Source organism: Mixophyes fleayi, chromosome 2 (genome assembly GCF_038048845.1).
Source record: "Mixophyes fleayi isolate aMixFle1 chromosome 2, aMixFle1.hap1, whole genome shotgun sequence".
Taxonomy (NCBI): domain Eukaryota; kingdom Metazoa; phylum Chordata; class Amphibia; order Anura; family Limnodynastidae; genus Mixophyes; species Mixophyes fleayi.
In genome coordinates, this window is record NC_134403.1 from 329,663,868 (window position 1) to 329,685,947 (window position 22,080).

Consider the following 22,080-nt stretch of genomic DNA (forward strand, 5'->3'; position numbering starts at 1 on the left):
CAGTGCTCCACAGTGCCATATAGTAGGAAAAACAATACATACATAACACAGCTGAAACAAGAGGAGTAAATGTGTTTCAGAGTGGAGATTGGGATACTTGTGAGGGTGCATTAGTGTGAATAGTGTTATCGAGGATAAGGTCACCTCTAAAAAAAAAAGATGGGTTTTTAAAGAGCATCTAAAGATTTGAAGGCTGTGGGAAAGTGTGATTGAGCGTGGTAGGGAATTCCATAAGTGAGGAGCAGCACGAGAGAAGTCTTGTAGGCGGGAGTGAGAGGTGGTTACCAGAGACGAGACAAGGCTATACATTACCAAATAGTTGGATTTGTATTTGGCACCATTAGATAGAGTCGCATGAAGCCTCAGAAATTCAGTTTGGTGTGATGTGGCCAGGTTTTGGTTCCAAAGTCCCAAATTGTAATTTGATTGGATTATAAAAAATTTGAAAGCAGCAGCTATTTATATAGCGCCACTAATTCCACAGCGCTGTACAGAGAACTCACATCAGTTCCTGCCCTATTGGAGCTTACAGCCTAAATTCTCTAACATACACACACACACACACACGCAGAGAGAGAGAGACTAAGGTCAATTTGAAAGCAGCCAGTTAACCTACCAGTATGTTTTTGGAGTGTGGGAGAAAACCGGAGCACCCGGAATAAACCCACGCAAACACAGGGAGAACATACAAACTCCACACAGATAAGGCCATGGTCGGGAATCGAACTCATGACCCCAGTGCTGTAGAGGTTGGACTATGACGTGACTATTATACTTTTCCACATTGAGCCTCTTCAGAATATTTACCCTATCTACACAGACACACTTCTTGGTTGCAGAAGTGTTTCCCGAGAACAAAGGGTAAGAGTGAACTTACATTGTACTGGGTGGATCATACAGGTTCACCGGTACAAAATCAAGGCATTTTGCAGTGCAGATCGGGTTACTTTATGGGGGGTATTCAATTGTTAGCGTTAACGCAAAAAAAACAGCGCTCAAAAAATATTACCGTTTATACGGTAATATTGCACGCGAAAAGCGTTAATACTGTAGTTTACTCTCGGAATTTAAGCTCGCCGCTCAGGGAGCGGCGAGCTGAAATTCCGCGAGTAATTACCATATTAACGCTAAGCTTTTTTGAGCGCTCTTTTTTCCCCATTAACGCTAACAATTGAATACCCCCCTATAAATTACCTCAAATAAATAGGACTTCCACGTTAGTCATATGAGTGCAGATTGCTCTGCAGATTTGCTCTGTTCCATGCACAGAGGATTTTGCATGTACATGCTTATACCACTATGGAAGAATGGGCTCCTGAGGTCGTCTGTGGCTCTGACCCTGCTGCCCATTTAATATCTATAATATATTATTGCAGCCACTTAACATCCAAAGGTCACAATTTTCCTGTGCTAGTCCCCTTTTACATTGGTCAAAACGGTGTGGTCTGTCATAAAAGTAGCCATGATTAGTTGGGTTGTGGCATTACTTGGAAAGAATGTTGAAATGTATGCTAAAGTAGTCACATAGACTGCTATGGCTTGCAACAGTAATAATGCATTTGATGTGTCATTAAATGGATTTTGCTTGCTATAAATTTCTCTGCTACTTACAGGAACAATTCCAGCATATGGGCGGGGCCATCAAAGACGGGGAAAAAGTAAAGCATGTACAGCCAGGACAGGTAGTTACCGTGACAACCACCTCCAGTGTCTATGAGGCTAAAACATTAGTGATCACCGCAGGCCCATGGGCCCAGAAGGTCCTCAGCCCTCTCGGCCTTGAACTACCTCTAAAGGTAAGAATTTAAATTTCCAGAGCCTTCTGCAACTAAAACATTTTGGCATTTATCAGAAAACCTCTTTCTTCAAATAAGAAAGTAGTGGAATTACTTCTTACCTTTTCCTTTGATTTACAGTATGATTCTTGGAAACAGAACTGCAGTTAAAAGGTTTCTGGGACTGTCACCCTCCCTAGGGCAATATATATCATTGCAATGTGTGAGACGCTCCTCTACCAACAAACAGCTTATATGGCCAGCCAGTTTATTGTTCAACAGCCTTGAGATTCTCTCTAACTAACAGCACAGAGCCCATGTGTTGTCTGCCTGTCAATTTCCTCCTACCTTTAGGGATTATTTTTCCCTTTATATGAACATTCTAGAGAAATAACAGGGTCATTTATCTTAACCAGTGCTGGTCGACGCTAACAGAGTAAGATATAGTTGTGCTCCTAATATACGAAAGATTTGCTGCAGAGGTTCATTAGTAGAGATCGGTCTAACAACACTTGAAAAAACATTTTTTACACTTTTGCTACTAAGGTTAATCATTGCATCGGTATACGTGATGTATTCTTTCTGTCCTACAGATGTTTGGGTAAACCAAATACCAAGGGGTATATTTACTAAACCAAGTTTGAAAAATGGAGATGTTGCCTATAGCAACCAATCAGATTCTAGCTGTCATTTTGCAGAATGTACTAAGTAAATAATAACTACAATCTGATTGGTTGCTATAGGCAACTCCTCCACTTTTTCTAACCCGCAGTTTAGTAAATCTACCCCCAAATATTTGGCTTGAAGTGTATCAGATTACTTATCATTGCCATGGAAACAGATACAAACAAAATCACAAAACATTTAATAAAAGGTTATTAATTAGAAAGGATAATCTCCAATACCTGGAAGGTTGTTATGGGAGACTCAATTCTAAGATATATCCTTCTATATGGACCTAATGTCATATAAAAAAAAAAAATAAAAACATTTTATTCCAATCGGATAACTTCAAATCCAAAGAAAAAGGAGATTCCATGTGGATTAAGGAGGGAAATATAGTGTCAAAAACGGACATTGCGGAATATTAATTTTAAGTAAAATATTAAAATATTCGTTATCTGTTTATTTTATTATACTAATATATACATTTGTGGAACTGCTTGTTCCAGCTGGCCCTGGCTACCAAGTGCCAGCATGCCCAAGGAGTCAGTGACTGCTATGACTTGCTGGAATTCATAATTTCACAACAATACATTTTTGCTTTTAAACTATTTTTCTGGAGTCCACTGACCAAGGGGTATATTTACTAAACTGCGGGTTTGAAAAAGTGGAGATGTTGTCTATAGCAACCAATCAGCTTCTAGTTGTCATTTTGTAGAATGTACTAAATAAATGATAACTAGAATCTGATTGGTTGCTATAGGCAACAACTCCACTTTTTCAAACCCGCGGTATAGTTAATCTAGCCCCAAGTGTTACCAGGGAGAACCCAAGTGCTCTTTAGTTTGTCAAAGGTAGGGGACCCTGCATGTTTACTGCTGGCCTGATTCCCCATAGAGTAGTCCTCTCTCGTGCTGACCATGCCGATATTGTGTGACCCGCCCAGTCTGACTTAACTTCCGGTTGCCGCTTTTTCAGGGGGACCCGACGCTCATTGTCCCCTTGCTTTAGTGGTAACAAGCTCAGGCTACAGCACTGGTGCTGATATCTAAGAGGTGGAGCAAGCATTTTTTACTTTTTTTTTTCTTTTTTTTTTATACCACAGTTATCATCATCAAGTTGATGGGGATGACTGCTGTATCTGTAATTCATCTACACCAGGGTGTGAATGTATCAAGCTGAGAGTTTTTCGGCGGGTTTGAAAAACCAATCACATTCTAGCTACCATTTCTTTAGTACATTCTACAAAATGATAGCTAGAATCTGATTGGTTGCTACAGGCAACATCTCCAATTTTCAAACCTGCTGGAAAACTCTCAGTTTGATACATTTACCCCCAAGATACTCTCCGAACGTATGTAGGTAAGGCTTCATAGTTACACTGTATTTTGAGTTGCATGTAATTTATTGTATGTACAAATCAAAATACACATGTAAGGCCACATTTTTTGCATCTAAAGTTTTAGCCTACGTTTGGGCTGCCAAATTGCAACCTTAACTAAATAAAGCCAAGAATATGCAAACAGCAGATATAACACCTCAGAGAAGGTGTTACATTTGGCTCCTACAGTGAAAAAAACTAAACCCTCTGCACCGTGTAATGTAGGGGACACCTTGATATTTAATGTGTCTCAACACCCAGTGCATAGCAAAATCTCTTTTTGCAATTTTGGATCACAAATGCAAATACATATATATATATATATATATATATATATATATATATATATATATATATATATATATATATATATATATATCTGTTATGCACATGAAATAAGTTGCCCAACATTTGCCCGTTTTGTAACAGACCCATCCTGTTGAACAGAGCCAGATACATATTCATAAATTGAAGCTAAAAAGTGCTCATGCAGATGCGTGGAGCAAAAAAATCATTTTAAGCGCACATTACCACTGTGCTCTCATAAACGCCAGTGGCTTTTCAACTCTACAACATATAAACTGTTCAGCTACAGTGTGTGGGCTGTAATATAATCACATTGCACATTACTGACGATTCTGAACAATTACTGTTGATCATCAACTTGCCTGACATTTAACATCCGTGAATTTAGCCAGTATTTACTGGCTAAATAGGAGGCATAAGGCATAGACATAATATGTGTCATGGTAATTAGATGATCACCATATGAACAGCACTGTTATTAAATTATTGTTTGTGCAGATTACAGTTCTTACAGAAATATACAAACCTACTATAGATAGCACATTTAAACCTACCACAAACAATATCTCCGAACCATCTCATCAGCAACATTTCACACACAAATTACTATGTACATAGTTTTGTCTATACTTTTAAGTAGCTTTTTTTTCCCAACACTTTTGTATACAAGCCCTAATACATACACCGATCAGCCATAACAATAAAACCACTGGCAGGTGAAGTAAATAACATTGATTATCTCGGTACACTGGCACCTGTGAAGGGGTGGGATATAGTGGGCAGTCAGTGAACAGTCAGTTCTTGAAGCTGATGTGTTGCAAGCAGGAAAAATGGGTAAGTGTAAGGATCTGAGCGACTTTGACAAGGGCCAAATTGTAATGAGTAGACGACTGGGTCAGAGTATCTCCAAAGTGACAGGTCTTGTGGGGTGTTCCCAGTGTGCAGTGTATGTATGTATGTACCTACCAAAAGTGGTCCAAGGAAGGACAACTGGTGAACTGGCAACAGGGTCATGACCGCCCAAGGCTCAGTGATGTGCTTGGGGATCCCGTCTAGTCCTTTCCCAAAGAAGAGCTACTGTAGCACAAATGGCTGAAAAAAGTAATGCTGGTTATGATAGAAGGGTGTCAGAACACACAGTGCATCGTAGATTGCTGCTTATGGGCCTGTGTAGCCACAGACCAGTCACAGTGCCCATGCTGACCCCTGTACACCGCCAAAAGCACCTACAATGGGCACATGAGCAGCCAGAACTGGACCATGGAGCAGTGGAAGAAGGCGGCCTGGTCTTATGAATCGCATTTTCTTTTACATCATGTGGAAGGCCGGGTGCGTGTGCGTCATTTACCTTGGGAAGAGATGGCATCAAGATGCGCTATGAGAAGAAGGCAAATTGGCAAAGGCAGTGTGATGCTCTGGGCAATTTTCTGCTGGGAATCAATGGGTCCTGGCATTCATGTGGATGTTACTTTGACATGTACCTCCTACCTAAACATTGTTGCAGACCAAGTACACCCCTTCATGGCAATGGTATTCCCTGATGGCAGAGGCCTCTTTCAGCAGAATAATACGCAGTGCAACACTGCAAACATTGTTCCGGAATGGTTTGAGGAACATGACAAAGAGTTCAAGGTATTGACTTGGCCTCTATATTTCCCAGATCTCAATCCGATTGAGCATCTGTGGGATGTGCTGGAAAACAAGTCAAAGACATGGAGGCCCCACCTCACAACTTAGATTTCTGCTGCCATTGTCTTGGTGGCAGATAGCACAGGACACCTTCAGAGGTCTTGTTGAGTCCATGCCTCATTGGGTCAGAGCTGTTTTGGTGGCATGAGGGGTACCTACACCATATTAGGCAGGTGGCTTTTAATGTTGTTTCTGATCAGTGTAGAGCATGTGTTCATTTTAGACACAGGACGATGACCATTGAGGGGATTCATGTGGTGGAAAATTTATGACTACAGACACTAATGTAAACATTTTCCTCTCTTTCTTGTTCTGAACACAGCAGACCATCCCCTTCCACCTGGTACAAAATTATTTGCTACCAAACTTTCTACTTAATCTAGGCAAAGTCCAATAACAAGAATATTTATGTACATTCATCCACAATGATTTTTATTAAACACATATATGCCAAATAAAGCCAAATTGTAGCCCCTCTTCAATAGTATCCATCAATTTATTGATAAATAATTTTAGCTAAATTCTATGTGGTCATTGAATATGCAGCAAAGCCTACTCCCACAATATGTATACCTACCTCTAATTTTTCACATTCACTTCACTAATTGATAGAACAAGCAGACCTCTTGGCACTGTCAATATAGAAGATCTAGTAGAATGTTATATAAATAATGTATTCCATATGTGTATGCAGCTAATAGCCGAGCTTAAGAAGGCAGCTCCGATCTAGTCTAGTTTGAAATGCAGTACAATAGATTTGGGCTACAGCTGCTACAGGTATGTTCTACCATTAGGCCGACATTTGTGAAAAGGTCACACAATCCCAGCTTAGGGCAACACATCTGCAGAGGTTGCCCTTTGTTTTGTCAGTGTATCCCATTGTTTTCTGAAAAACATTGTTGCCTTCCAAGAACTATGATCATTTTTAACTATTAGGGGTGGAAGTTAGAGATACCTGTAGACTAAGTGAGGTGGCAGAGCGAAAGTGACCTAGGTAGGAATAAAATCAAATCTGGGCCTGCCTTCCATCCCATTTGCCTTCCTTCCTATAAACCTTCCTGACCATACCCTTTTTCTATCCTACCCATCCTAATTCATTCTCCAGCCATTTAATTACTGAGCTGCATGGATTTTGACATGAATACCAGTTCTATTAAAAATGGTCCTGTGTTTTTGTTTTTTAAACCTACACAACTAAGGACATGTATGTGTATATGAGCATATCTCCAAACAGACTCATCTTTGGCAAGACAGGACAGGACCAAGTCTTGGATCCTGAAAAATTGTGGTCAATTGGGTTGGGGAAGTGTTTTCAGTGAAATGGAGGTATGTATGGGCAGATCAGGGGATGGGCATATTACCATAGATGTATGGGTACAGCTGCTATGGGGCACCAAGTTGAGGAGGGGGCTCACCTTCACTGTCTAAACCTCATGTTTATATGTGAGGCTTTCACCACTGGTAGGTAGACGAGGGCCCTCTTACAAAACGGTGACTTATAATGTTCAACTTTTTGCTATACAAATATTGTAAGGTTTATTTGGAGTATGATATATAAATCGGACAGTTTGTGTTTTTATTTTTACACCAATCTCAGCACTTGATACTTTAAATTGTTTACTGTTCTAAAAAGCAGACTTCTGATGCCCCCCCCCCCCCCCCAAATAAACTTTTAACTCAAAATAAAGAGTTTTATGGACTTATCATTTTTTGTGAACTGAGAATTTTGGTTGGTAGAAACATAGATCTCTCAAAATAACTACTTTATTATAAAGTTGATTCTTTCATAGATGGAGGCACTCAATGCACAAGGCCATGTTTGCCAACTTTTTCAAATATGAAATAAGTTCCCATCTTCTGTGTTTTAGAGGCATTTATTATGTGCTTTAAATTCTTTCACATTCCTCTGCCGTGTCCTCCAAGCTATACATATGACATTCATGTTGCCTACAATGCCTCAGGTAGAGAAATCTGAGTGGTAATGATATAATTATGCATCATATTGCAATACAGTTTGACAATAACTGTTTCATTGTACTGACTTTACATTATAATCTACATGAATCAGGAATATATTTGAAAGGTTCCATAATTTCTCTCTCATCTTCTTCCTTCATCTTTCTTCATATTAATGTGAACAAATCATCTGATTATTACTGAGAACATCACAGAATATCTATAGAATTCAATGGTTCTATGCTAATAAAACAATTACAGTGCACAAAATGATGTGTGGAGATGGAGGAACACTAAAATATTATATTGATTTAGTTCATTTTAAACCTCGACAAAAAGGACAGGAGGGTACTTTAACAGAGAACTATTGGCAGTGTAGTAAGGGATGAAATCATTTACTGTAGGAAGATTAAAGAAAATGATTTTTTTTAATCTAACCCTACAAATTGTGGTGTGTGTTAAGAATAAAATATTCAATGGTCACAAAGATACTGGCAGTGTTAGTTTACTGTTCCAATTTCTGGTATTGGATGTAACTTTTTTTTTATTACACCAGATTACATCATTCAGTCTCCGGTAGGCAGCAATTTGTCATCACTTTATAGTAGGTGTAGGCAGCTCGTGGCTCTCTGGTTGTTATGGAATCATGTCCAAGCATTCCGTAGCGTGTGTGTATATGTATGTATATGTGTGTGTGTGTATGTATATGTATATATATATATATATATATATATATATATATATATATATATATATTGTAACAAAAGGAGGCATTTAGCTGGCAATATGCAGAGAAAGCAGGGAAGTAGAGTAAAACATTTGTGCACTAATACACCTAGAGTGAAGACTTATGTATGAAAAGCAATAGTTTAAATTTGGTTAAACCTACATGATCTGAAATCCTTCCTCTCAGCAAACAGACAGGGCGTGTCTGGTTGTGCAAACAGAGCCAGTGATGGGTGTTTTCTTTTAAAGAGAAGGTGGGTGTGTCACCTGTCCATCAAGCTAAGGCTGGGGGAGGAGCATCATGTATAAAAGCTTGTTTGTTTCATTTGTTCAGAGAGACCAACGCTGGGATAGCTGGCTGGTCCTGAGAGAGAGCTGGTCTATGTATAGCTAGCTTTTAGGGTCTCCATGATTGCTGTGCAAGTATACGGTGTCAAAACATTTATCACCCTGACAATAAAGAACCATAAAAAGGAAGAAGTTGTTTGCGTGTGCTTCTGCAGTAGCGGGCTCGTGCCACAATATATATATATATGTTTGTATATAGCCGGCAATAGATTTTACTTTGCTTATTTTTGTGATGAATAAATAATGACAAACATGAAGAAGCCATGTGTGGATAAGTAAGTATACCCTTGTTCCTTCCACATCATGTAAAGCAGTAATTTGAGACAGCTGCTGCTAAGCAGGGGCGGGCTGGCCCGGGAGGCAGGGGGGTACATGGCACCCGGGCCGGGCCAAAAAAGTTGTATATGGGCCGGTCCCTGTGCAGTGGTGACTGCCCACTCCCCCAGGCCAGCCACCTCCTCCAGTCTAGCTGCGGTGCGGGTCTCCGTCCCTGCAAGTGTCACATGGGACGAAGAGATGAAGACATTGCGCGCCGATGAACCAGGTGAGCGCCGCGGAGGGGGGGGAGAAGGGGCCAGTATATATATGTATGTATGTATGTCTGTGTGAGAATGGGTCAGTGTATGTATGTATGTATGTATGTATGTATGTGTGAGAAGGGGCCAGTATATGAATGTATGTATGTATGTATGTATGTATGTATGTGTAAGAAGGGGCCAGTATATGTATGTATGTATGCATGTCTGTCTGTGTGAGAAGGGGCCAGTATATGTATGTATGTATGCATGTCTGTCTGTGTGAGAAGGGGCCAGTATATGTATGTATGTATGTATGTATGTATGTATTTATGTGTGTGTGAGAAGGGGCCAGTATATGAATGAATGAATGTGTGTGTGTGTGTGTGTGTGTGTGTGTGTGTGTGTGTGTGTGTGTGTGTGTGTGTGTGTGGGGCCAGTGTATGAATGTATGTATGTGTGTGTGTGTGTGAGGGGCCAGTGTATGAATGTATGTATGTGTGTGTGAGAAGGGACCAGTATATGTATGTATGTATGTATGTATGTATGTATGTATGTATGTATGTATGTATGTGTGAGAAGGGGCCAGTATATGAATGTGTGTGTGTGTGTGTGTGTGTGTGTGTGTGTGTGTGTGTGTGTGTGTGTGTGTGTGTGTGTGTGGGGCCAGTATATGAATGTATGTATGTGTATGTGAGAAGGGGCCAGTATATGAATGTATGTATGTGTATGTGAGAAGGGACCAGTATATAAATGTATGTATGTATGTGTGTATGTATGTGTGAGAAGGGGCCAGTATATGAATGCATGTGTGTGTGTGTGAGGGGCCAGTATATGAATGTATGTATGTGTGTGTGAGGGGCCAGTATATGAATGTATGTATGTGTGTGTGAGAAGGGGCCAGTATATGAATGTATGTATGTGTGTGTGAGAGGGAGGGGGGTCTTAATATAATGTGAGGGGTAGGCTATTAATTTAATCGAGGAGTGCAGGTGGGGGCTAATTATTGGGTGCAATTTTATTTGTGGGGTGATGGTGGGGCTATTTAATTTAATAGTGGGTCCTATGAATTTAAGATGGAGTAATTGGACCTTTAATTTAATGCTGTTTGTGGAAAATTAGATCTATTTATTAATATGTGATTGTGTTATCTAATGTCAGGGTTGGTTAGAAAGAAAGATCTATTTAGCAAATGTAAATATTATTATTTTAATGTTGTGGCTGGAGGGAGGCCTAATTATAAAATGTGAGTGCTATTGATTTAACACTGGGACTGGTCGGAGTTTTCTACATTTAATGTAACCAATTTTTTCCAAATAGGGCCTCCAATATTTCAGGATCCAGACAACCAGCAAATGAGCTAAAGTAACCAGCAGCCACAAGTGGTGACAGTGACAAGAACAGGTAGGAGAGAGCAGGACAGTCTGCCAACTGTCCTGAATCTGGTGGGGCAGTCCCAAATTTGGGTGACTGTTTTGTTTAGTACAGTTGGCAGGTATGTCCCGCTTCACTGTGTACTGCTCTTGAAGGCAGAACTGTGTGCACCTAACAGTAGTGCACACAGTATTGCCTGTGCACTTGTCTAAAATGATAACCATGTGACATCATAGGGGTTACCCCAGAGCCTTAATCCAGCTCTAGGCCAGAACAATATAAAAACAAGCCCTTTTGCTGGCAAAAACACCAGGTTTTTAAAGCAAGCAGGCTTTTTACATTTTGATAAATCCCATAATAATTAGCCGCCAGATATGTAAAAAAATAAAGAAAAACAAAACATATATATAATATATATATATATATATATATATATATATATATATATATATATATATGGGCCAGTGCTGTGTGCTTGTCCCCTGGGCTAAAGTCTGCCAGCCCTCCCCTGCTGCTAAGTGTACTTGATTATTTGATGATCAGGAAGTGTTACCACCTTCATATCAAAGCAGAACCTCTAGCAGTTTGGCCGGAAGCATTCAGGTTTTTGTTAACACCATGCCAATGAGAAGATACATGTGCAATGATCTCAGAAGATTGTTGTTCATCATCTGCCTGGAAAGGTTTATAAAGCAATTTCCAAACAGTTTGAAGTCCATCATCATTCTAAAATGAGAGCGATTATTTACAAATGGAGAACATTGAAGACCATTGCTAAGCTTAATCAGAAAAAGACAACAAGCACAGTGTAGGAGGGGGATTATCAGGGTTTGTAAATTGGTAGTTGTTTTACTCCTTACAATCATTGGGTCTGCCATGAATTTCTCTTTTTACAAGTGTATTTCAGAGGGAACTGTGAGGCAATCTGTGCTATAAGTGATACAGGCACCAGCATTGTAACCAGGTGCTGGTTGTCCACGCTGTTCGTCACCCGCAATTGCCACAACCAGCCCAAGTTATGAGCTCTGGTGCTTGTATCACTTTTAGCACATTCATATTCCATTCATCATCATCATCAAGTTGATGATGATTAATGGCATCTCAATATCATGATATATTTAAAGTGCATCTTGATGCAACAGGTCTTCATTCAGCTCTGCTGAGTGGCTACCCAATAGGATCTCTTAATAATCAAGAAATAACGCATGCTTAGTGCCTGTTGTATTTTTGGGCGATATACTGTTTGGTGGAGGCACCGTTTTTTTTTGACCCCAGATATGTGCTACTCCCCCTACCCATTCCTGACCTTCCCTCTCATTCCCATAAGCTGTTCAGGCACCATACGTGGGTGACCTATCAGATTGCAGCTTCCTGGAAGAACCCTTCTCTCTCCGGCACTCCTTTCTGTCTGCAACAGAATGTGGCTTCTTTACCAAATGGAACATATCACCAGCATCCTAAGAGGCTCCTCCGTTTCCTTCAATAAAGCTTGGGCTCTCTGGGCTTCTAGTCATAATCAGCCACTACTCCACCTTTTAAACGTGACTCTGATTAGGACGGATGTTCCCTTCGTTGCTCTGACGTCTTATTGCTCTCTTTCTACATGACCTTCACTTCTCTCTTCTTCTCACCCATCAATCTCCTCCCTGTTCCTCCTGACCTCTTCCTTTTCTCCCCCGTTTCTCCCTCTTTCTTGAAAAATATTAAAATGTGCATCTGTGTTACATTATTTGGAAAGTCTTTTTCACTTTCTGTATGTATATTCTTAGGTCAAGATTATTTTGGATTTTGTATACTATAAAGAAAAACAGAAAAGGACATGGGTATAGAAGGCACTCCTATCCTATTACAACAGTTATTAAGAATACATTGGTTTATACCTTTTATTAGTTAAATTCGATTAAAAATTCTTTTTACCCCAAGCATGAAATTAGTCCTTGGTCTATAACAGTGAAATATTAAAACATAGATAGAGATATGTGAATAGAACAGATATAGTGTATAAAAATGATAATCCTCCAAAGTGGAGCCAGTAAATTGGATCCTTATCACCACACAATTGTCATATAACCAAAATGTTGTATTTATAACCTATACACATTATCCTTTATTAGTCACTCATATGACTTTCAAAATGGTCAAGAAATTATTTTAACATGTGTTGGTAGCAGGGTGTCAATAAAATATACAGTCATACATCAGTATCAACATTTTATTACTTATTCAATGTCAATACATGCCCCCGATGGTTTTACAGACTATAAACACCATTGATTGACTATCGCCAAAGCTCCAGATGATATAAAGAACTCCTTAATAATATGCTCACCAGTACACCTATATATAAATAATGGATCCAAGGGATTCAGATTTTATTATTCCCTTTACTAGTTATTAATGAATCTATATTATCTTTGCCAGTATAGATGTTTAAAACATATTCCACTTTCATTGTCATTCATTGTACACCATAATAAGTGTTGGCTCAAAATTTCTCTCAAAGAATATCATAGAGTTATAGTAGTTCCAACACATATATGATTTCTTGTTGAATGAGGTAGTCTCCCATGACTTCAAATATATATGTGGCTTCTTATTAAATGAGGCAGTCTCCTATTACACAGATACCAGTTCCCCCATTGCTGGTTTCACCAAAGAGAGTGCCCATATATATAGCCATCCATTCTCTGCCTCAAGAAATATCATAGAGACACAATGCTTCACATATGTATGTGGCTTCTTATAAAGTGAAACAGTCTCCTATTGCATAGATGTTAGTCTCCCCATCACTGATTTCACCAAAGAGAGTGTCCATACAATCATCACTTCTCTGTCTCTTATATATTGAAAGCACAAAGATAGATATATTAATTCGGAGAAAGCCCTATAATGGATCCAAACGCTATGTTATACAGCAATTCAGATATTAATTATAGTGTTGTTGGTGAGCTCCACTTCCGGGTTGTGACTTCATACATGACGTTGATTACCCAACGTACGTTTCACTTGTGTATAGCTTTATCAAAGGATTTTGTATACTGTCTTACACGAGGCAGCTTGTCCTCTGTTTGTTTAGTACTATTACTGGTATATCTTTCTTTTTTTCTCTTGCAGTGTTTTCAATAAATAGCTTATACAACCCCCCCCCCCCCCCCCATAGCTACAGGTCTATAATACTTAATACAGATAGAAGTCAAATCACATGAAAAATAGTCAGTATTTAACTTATGTGCAAAACAGAATACTAATTTGGACCCCTTGCATTGTAACATGGTTTTGTCCAGGAGACTGAAATAAGAAGTTTCTTAAGTTAAGATCCTTAATGAATCAGGCCCAAAGTGACCAACTTTTCTTGGTGTTTCTTTCTTATTCTTTTCTTTGCTTAAGACTCCGTGTTAGAAAGTATGTGCAAAGGCTTTTCTTAATATTTTAAATCTTTATTTGGTCAACAGTACATGGACTCACCATGCTCCACATGTTTCTGGTGTGAAAGACTAGGAGATGTATTTACTAAACTGCAGGTTTGAAAAGTGGAGATGTTGCCTATAGCAACCAATCAAATTCTAGTTATCATTTATTTAGTACTCTCTACAAAATGACAGCTAGAATCTGATTGGTTGCTATAGGCAACATCTCCACTTTTTTAAACCCACGGTTTAGTATATATACCCCTATATCTGAATTTGTGCTGCCATCGGTATCTTAAGCCTTTTTGTCCCTTATACAATAGCAGACCCAACCTTTCACTCAGTCAGTCATTCTGCCAGATTGCTTACTAATGACAGCTCTCCACTAGTCCGAGTTTCTCCTTATTGTGCCAGATTGCAAGTTCTCTTTTATGCTACCACTCTACACCCTGACATGCCATCATTGAGCCAGGTACTCACTCCCAGGATGGCTGTGTGTGTCCCAGAGGAGACTGCCAAAGCCTGGCAGTGGTGGTGGTTTTGGTCTGCACTCCCAACATAACACCAAAAGTGGTCATGGCCTGTACACGGAGCCCTGCTCCTTCCCTTATCCTGTGTGCCTGATGTTATTCCACTAAATGGTGCATCTCCTCCTCAAGCCTGTCTGGAAATGGATCCAACTGTTACCTGTCCCTGCAGGGAGATCATGCACTTACCTGACAGGGAAAATTAAATTGGAGAACAATGAGACTCAGGGCAGAGCTGGTGCTGCTGGCTTGTAAGGAACACACCTGAACAATTCACCCCTCACCCTTTTAAAACTGTATCTTCATTTAAATCTATCTTTAAGTACATGTAGACTTATAAGTACAGTTGGCAGGTCTTGCCATTAGCAATAACACCTACATATTGACAAACATACTTGCTGGAAAATATTGTAATCTTTATTTGTACTATTTGAATAGTCTAGCAGTATGGGTTTAATAGTGGGCTAACAATGTCTGTATTAAAAAAAAACGCCTGATATTAAATACCAGGTTTTGTTAATACCATTTGACAATCGTTTGTGTTAGTATATTACTTATTCTATAATAAGCAGCAAGTGAGCAAAGCGTAATTTAGTTACATGACAACAGTGTATATAATGTGTATAAAGTGTTTATAATGCAGTTATATATCTGACTTTATTAAATATGTGTACTATACATTAGTTATAATGTTTTGTGACAGTACAGTTATTGCATAATGGTGTTTAATCTGTATTTGATTATAAATCTCCTTCTCTTCCAGACCCTAAGAATTAATGTGTGTTACTGGAAAGAGAAGATTTCTGGGAGATCTGGACTTCAACAGAACTTCCCTGCATTCCTTGGTATAAGTCTGGACGGAGAGGAGCATGAGGTCTATGGACTGCCCTCCCAGGAGTATCCAGGGCTCTTTAAGGTGGGGAATTAACACAAACCCAAGGGGAATTAAAGTGCACTTGTCGCTATAGAAACAGAATGTTGAAGTCAGCTGAAATCCAAATGGTCTATGAACTGTTTATCCCACACATGTTTAAAGTCCTTTAACATAGTTCAACTACATTTGTTGAAAATGTTTTGTTTAAGTGACTTTTCTTGGCACCATCTGGTTAAGACAATGAAATTTTTCTACATCTAATCTAACAGTAAATTGTAACCAGGCTTCTGGCAAAGGGTTTCTTAGACTACCTAACAGTACCCAAAATATGGACCTTTATACATGATCCCCTTATTGTATCTCCTATGATTTGTTGTTCAATGCTTCAGTCTTGTCCCCCTTTCTCATATTTCATTTAAAGCGTAGTTCTCATCAGGCTATTTCAGCCAAAATGAAGAGAGCATCTAAAATTCTCAAATGACCTGCTCTTATTAAGAGCACTCTTATTGCATATGTTACTGTGTACATAGGATAATGTAACCCCAAGTTCTGAGGGTATTCACCAGAGTGATTGTATGTAGGCTACAGAAATCCAAGGGGATTCATATATCCTTATAATCTATAATAGATCTATGTTATCCCTTGATATTCATAAGTGCTCCTAAGAATGCTGACGTAAGTCTCCTGTGTAAGGCTTGTAAAATACATCACTGGTATACAGTATATTGTGTGTTCTATGTGGTCTTACAGTGTGTTTTTCTGTCTTCATCACATGTTTCTGACTTCTCTACCACAGATTTGTTATCATGGTGGAAACGAGGCCGACCCTGAAGAGCGGGAACTTCCAGCCAAACAGACCCAAGTCCAAGATATACAAATACTTTGCAACTTCATCACTAAATACCTTCCGGGCTTACACCCCACGCCTGCGGTGATGGAACAGTGCATGTATACGGTGTGTATAAACCCCTATAATTATTGTTCTAGGATTATACAGAAAGCATGTTATAATAAAATGCCCAATATCTGCTATATTATATTGAACAAGACAATGACTCCCTAAAGTACCTCAGATTACAGCACCACAGCTTCAGTTTTCATGTGTCATTGTGTATATAACTAGGAGCTCTCCAGTTCTACATGTTAACTATATAATTATTTTGACTACATGTTAGTGGAGGGATGCCGTGACTGCATGTTAGTGGAGGGATGCCGTGACTACATGTTAGTGGAGGGATGCCGTGACTGCATGTTAGTGGAGGGATGCCGTGACTGCATGTTAGTGGAGGGATGCCGTGACTACATGTTAGTGGAGGGATGCCGTGACTGCATGTTAGTGGAGGGATGCCGTGACTGCATGTTAGTGGAGGGATGCCGTGACTGCATGTTAGTGGAGGGATGCCGTGACTGCATGTTAGTGGAGGGATGCCGTGACTGCATGTTAGTGGAGGGATGCCGTGACTGCATGTTAGTGGAGGGATGCCGTGACTGCATGTTAGTGGAGGGATGCCGTGACTGCATGTTAGTGGAGGGATGCCGTGACTGCATGTTAGTGGAGGGATGCCGTGACTGCATGTTAGTGGAGGTATGCCGTGACTACATGTTAATGGAGGGATGCCGTGACTGCATGTTAGTGGAGGGATGCCGTGACTGCATGTTAGTGGAGGGATGCCGTGACTGCATGTTAGTGGAGGGATGCCGTGACTGCATGTTAGTGGAGGGATGCCGTGACTGCATGTTAGTGGAGGGATGCCGTGACTGCATGTTAGTGGAGGGATGCCGTTACGGCATGTTTGTGCACTTTGATGATAAGACAGTGTTATACTGTAGAAACAGATGTGTTGGCACATGCCCTAATACATGACCAATTTGTCCATCAAAAATCTCTAGCTACTATCTCCATACAGTATCTCCAAGTCCCTATGACACTCGCCTTCCTGCAGGGAACAGAGGCAGAATATACACATCCCACATGCTCAGACCAGTTAGGTGTCAGAGAGGAGATGGGGGAGATAAAGGGTGGAAGTGCTTAATTGCTTGATCTCCTGGGAGTGCACTCAGAAACAGGACCAAGTTAATTCTGGGGTCCAGGTTTAAATGTGAAGCACTATGGAGTGCTCTAGTGTTATAGGAAAACAATGTTTCTCTATTGAATGCAATGTGTCACTCAATATCACATTTTTCTAAAATGCCCCTGTGACACTAGCCCACAGTTGGCGGTTGTCTTTGCTGGAGGACCCAAAATGTAGAATCCAACAGGGGTGTGACCAGCTATGCCCACCCCACATCTTGTCATTTCACCAATTTCACAATGTTTCAAACTCCTAGCAGAAATAGTTTATCATACTGGGAATTCAATGTATAATAGCTTGGTGGAATAATATAGTGGGGGTCAGCCCGATTTATTGCCTAATCACAAGTATGAGCGTGCACTCCAGAAATGAAGATGGTTCCAGTGTCCATTAATTCTTCCCCTTTTTATTTTCCTTTTCTTTGCCTTTCCAATGCTTAAAAAAACTCCATTGCCATCACTACTAATTCAAAGAGAGTAATGATATAAAACTAAACTTAAATAATGGGATATAGAGAATTGCCATCACTGCAATGCCAAGTTTACAATGTATGACTCAAATGTTCTTTTTATTTCTTCTGTAGAATACTCCAGATAATAATTTTATTTTGGACCATCACCCAAGCCACAAAAATATTATCATAGGTTGTGGATTTTCAGGTGAGTTGGAAAAATACAATTATCAAATTAACATGGACACACTACTGATATGACAATAGATTTCTTGTATTCTTTAACTTTCACTCTTTTTTAACAGGTCATGGTTTCAAACTTTCTCCACTAGTTGGCAAGATTTTGAGTGAGCTTGCGTCCGGGAAACAGCCATCATATGATCTTGAACCATTCCGCGTCACTCGATTCAAAACCCCATTAAATTCGTCTTTGTAAGAAGAGAAGAGGACATATTTCTGACATCACCATCTTCATTTACAGGATGCACAATGTATTATATCTTATGGAGACTTTGGGCCTGAGTCATTAAGGAGAACAAAACATAAAAAAGGAGTAACTTTTCTCCTGGGCAAAACCATGTTGCATTGGAGGGGAAAGTAAAGTTAAAATGTGAGGACAGATGTATAGTTGGGATAGGGCATGTCCTAAATCAACTTTACGTATTGTCACGTATTTGTGTGCTACATGAAAAAAAACAGCCAGTATTTAACTTATGTGCAAAATAATAAACTAATTTGCACCCCTTGCATTGTAACGTGGTTTGTCCAGGATCAAATGTACACCTTTTTTTTTTGCCTTGCTATCCTTAATGACTCATGCCCTTTGTCTTTAGGGGGTTGTCCACCTAAATTTTAAATGCAAGTTTGGATTAGAGTGTATAGATCAATTAAAAAGCAAGTTGAGTATCTTAAATAACGTGTTCTGGTCCAGGGAATAATGGTCCAAACAGGATGGATATGTTTGAATATGCTCTCTTGTGGGTGGTGCAATAGGAGGAGATCCATATCCTCACTTTGGCAGAATCATGATTTCACAACACTACATATAACATGTAATCATGCACTTCAATTTCAAATATGTTTCATTTCACCCAATTCCTGAAATATTTCCACCTACATCAGTGACTGTTAGTCCAGCTCTTTCATATAAAGCAGTCTTAGGCCCCTGTCACTCTCAATCAGCTGTAGTTATTAACATGTCTTGTCAGCCTTGTTGGGTCGTGTCAGCCAGAGAGCCACAGATTATATCTATGGGCCTGATTCATTAAGGATCTTAACTTAAGAAACTTCTTATTTCAGTCTCCTGGACAAAACCATGTTACAATGCAAGGGGTGCAAATTAGTATTCTGTTTTGCACATAAGATAAATACTGACTGTTTTTTCATGTAGCACACAAATACTTGATAGCTTATTTGTACACTAAAATTTAAAGTTGATATTTGTGTACTACATGAAAAAACAGTCAGTATTTAACTTATGTGCAAAACAGAATACTAATTTGGGCCCCTTGTATTGTAACCTGGTTTTGTCCAGGAGATTGAAATAAGAAGTTTCTTAAGTTAAGATCCTTAATGAATCAGGCTCTATATGCATAACAAAGGGACTTCACAGACTGAAGCCAGAACCTACCAATTACCTCTACCAACCACATGCTAAATGACACAACAATATACTAAAAAAAAAAATGCAGGAAAACCTTTCAAACTCAAACACCCATAAAGTTGCAGTGCAAATACTTACTGTATAGCTGCTGTATAGTCCTTCTTTCCACAAGTCAACTTCTTATTATTCCATACAATAAAAGCTCCTCCCCCTGGATTCACCATAAGAAATATAAAAGGTTTCTCATTAATATGCACACAAGACGCCTGATTAATCAAGGCACGTATTCTGAGTAAGTCATTGGCCCGTAAGTCATTGGCTTGGAAAGAGGGATGCACTTTCATAGAAATAGGGCAACATCTACTGAACAACTATAGAATGATTTCCTGATTATACAGAGCTATTCTGGTATTCATAACATGTTTTTTGTTTAACTTTAAAGGGAACTTTTAATTTTTATTTTTGTTTACTAGTGAATAGAACGCTTTAGTCCCTGACCGTGGTGTTGAAATATCCCTGATAGCAAGCAACAGTTTTCAAGTGAACACATTCCTCAATTGTTCATATAATTGGATATATGCAATAAAGTAAAAAATGTATTAATCTCTGGAATGACATTTTATATACTTACTTGTGATTTATTATGAGTATCCTATATACTTGACCGGTTTAGGGGGTAATTAGGACTGAAGTTAAGAATTACTGTTCGGAGCTCTGGTCATTTATAATCCCAGTTAATGAATAAATCCGGCGAGTGATTCCATCATTAGCATAAAGCCGCTTAGATGATTTTTGTAAGTGAGCGCTCTTTTCTGTAGTCTTCTCCTGATGGGTACTGGGTTTTTTTTTACCACTGAGAGCAAATGTTGATATTAAATCCACATCTTCAAGCTCAGACTCATGCATTTTATTTATAAGACATAGAGAAAGCTCCGAGGATAAACCTATATCTCTCAGCTTAGCAAAATAGATAGTGTTTAAACCACATGTAAATAATTCCCTTTGCTACACTTTAATTATACATAGCAGCTGTGTAAAAACGATGAAAGCAAAATGCATGTTTACGAGGAGAGGCTATACTCCTGGTACAGGCACATTTTTCTCTCAGTTTCTTAATTCGCACTTTCTCTCCTTTATGCTTCATCTTCTCTCCACCCTTTCATCCTTTATTTGATTCCAAACTGAATTCCTTATTAGTGGTTTCCTGGAGGTATCCCGCATCGGGAATTGATCACATTAATAGCCCCACTCTTCACCATGATTCTCGCTAGTAGATTTCACGGCCTAGTCACACTGAAAATGTCCTGATTTCACGCATTGTAGCAAAATGAAAAGAAGCAAATTCCTAATGAAAACTCTTTTGTATGGCCCCTCGCAATCCTCCGAAGGTCATTTGCTACGGCTAATGTCTGGAAACAGACAAAACAGCGCATCATGTAAAATTACACACATACTAAAAAAAAAAAAAAATTAAGTACCAAATGATGGCTCAAAGGCATTGTATACAAAACCTTAATCCAGTCAGGTAATAATATAAAAAGATATTATATGACTGGAAACAAAATAATTTAAATATTGGCAGCATGTGCATAAATACTATAATAAAGTGTTGGAGCATTTTGAGAGAGACGAGGGGGTATATTTACTAAACTACGGGTTTGAAAAAGTGGAGATGTTGCCTATAGCAACCAATCAGATTCTAGCTTTCATTTTGAAGAATGTACTATTTAAATGATAACTAGAATCTGATTGGTTGCTATTGGCAACATCGCCACTTTTTCAAACCCGCAGTTTAGTAAATCTAGCCCAAGAAGAGAGCTAGGGAACATAAACAGACTAATTATAGGGTAAAAGCAAATAACATTGTAGATAATCTTTAAAGCAAATACAAGGTGACAGTTCTGGACAGAGTGGACTGGGCTGATATTACTTTGGTATGGATTTACAAGAACAGCCATGATCGGTGCCATTCACATGGGCTTCCCCCAGCAATTGAACATGTGAGAGAGACATGAGGATGTGCATGTGTGTAATGGGGACAGCCCAGGTTATTGTTCTGATGGCATGCAAAGTAAAACACTTTGTTAAGAAGACCAATGCTAAATGGGATTTACAGTATACAAAGGATATGGGTTCTGTGTAAAGATAGTGTGTAGTTAACTAGTCTGTCAGGACAAACATAAGTCATGGGTATTTATTCCATACTTCCTGTAGAATTATTGTAGAATTGTATCTCATTATGGTCTCTGGCTCCTGAAATCATGATCCTATTTCTATACTCTGTATAAATGCATGGTATAATGCAGCCCTTGCCAACAAGTTACTTTTGGAAATATTAATTTGAAAATGAATTGCTCACACCCTGTACCTATATAGTGTGAGACCCTCCCTTAGAACCCCATTTCTCTGTGTT

The 22,080-nt window shown here is 39.2% G+C and overlaps 1 protein-coding gene across 1 annotated transcript in view; it reads left to right on the forward strand.

Moving 5' to 3' along the window:
- The window catches only part of PIPOX (pipecolic acid and sarcosine oxidase), a 55,541-nt gene extending 35,275 nt beyond the window's left edge, over positions 1-20,266 (forward strand). Inside the window, exons 4-8 of the mRNA XM_075196841.1 lie at positions 1,614-1,796; positions 15,431-15,583; positions 16,338-16,496; positions 18,197-18,272; positions 18,370-20,266. Coding sequence (XP_075052942.1) covers positions 1,614-1,796; positions 15,431-15,583; positions 16,338-16,496; positions 18,197-18,272; positions 18,370-18,500 — 702 coding nt within the window. The 3' untranslated portion in view covers positions 18,501-20,266. The remainder of the gene's footprint in view (positions 1-1,613; positions 1,797-15,430; positions 15,584-16,337; positions 16,497-18,196; positions 18,273-18,369) is intronic.
- Positions 20,267-22,080: the final 1,814 nt, after the last annotated feature.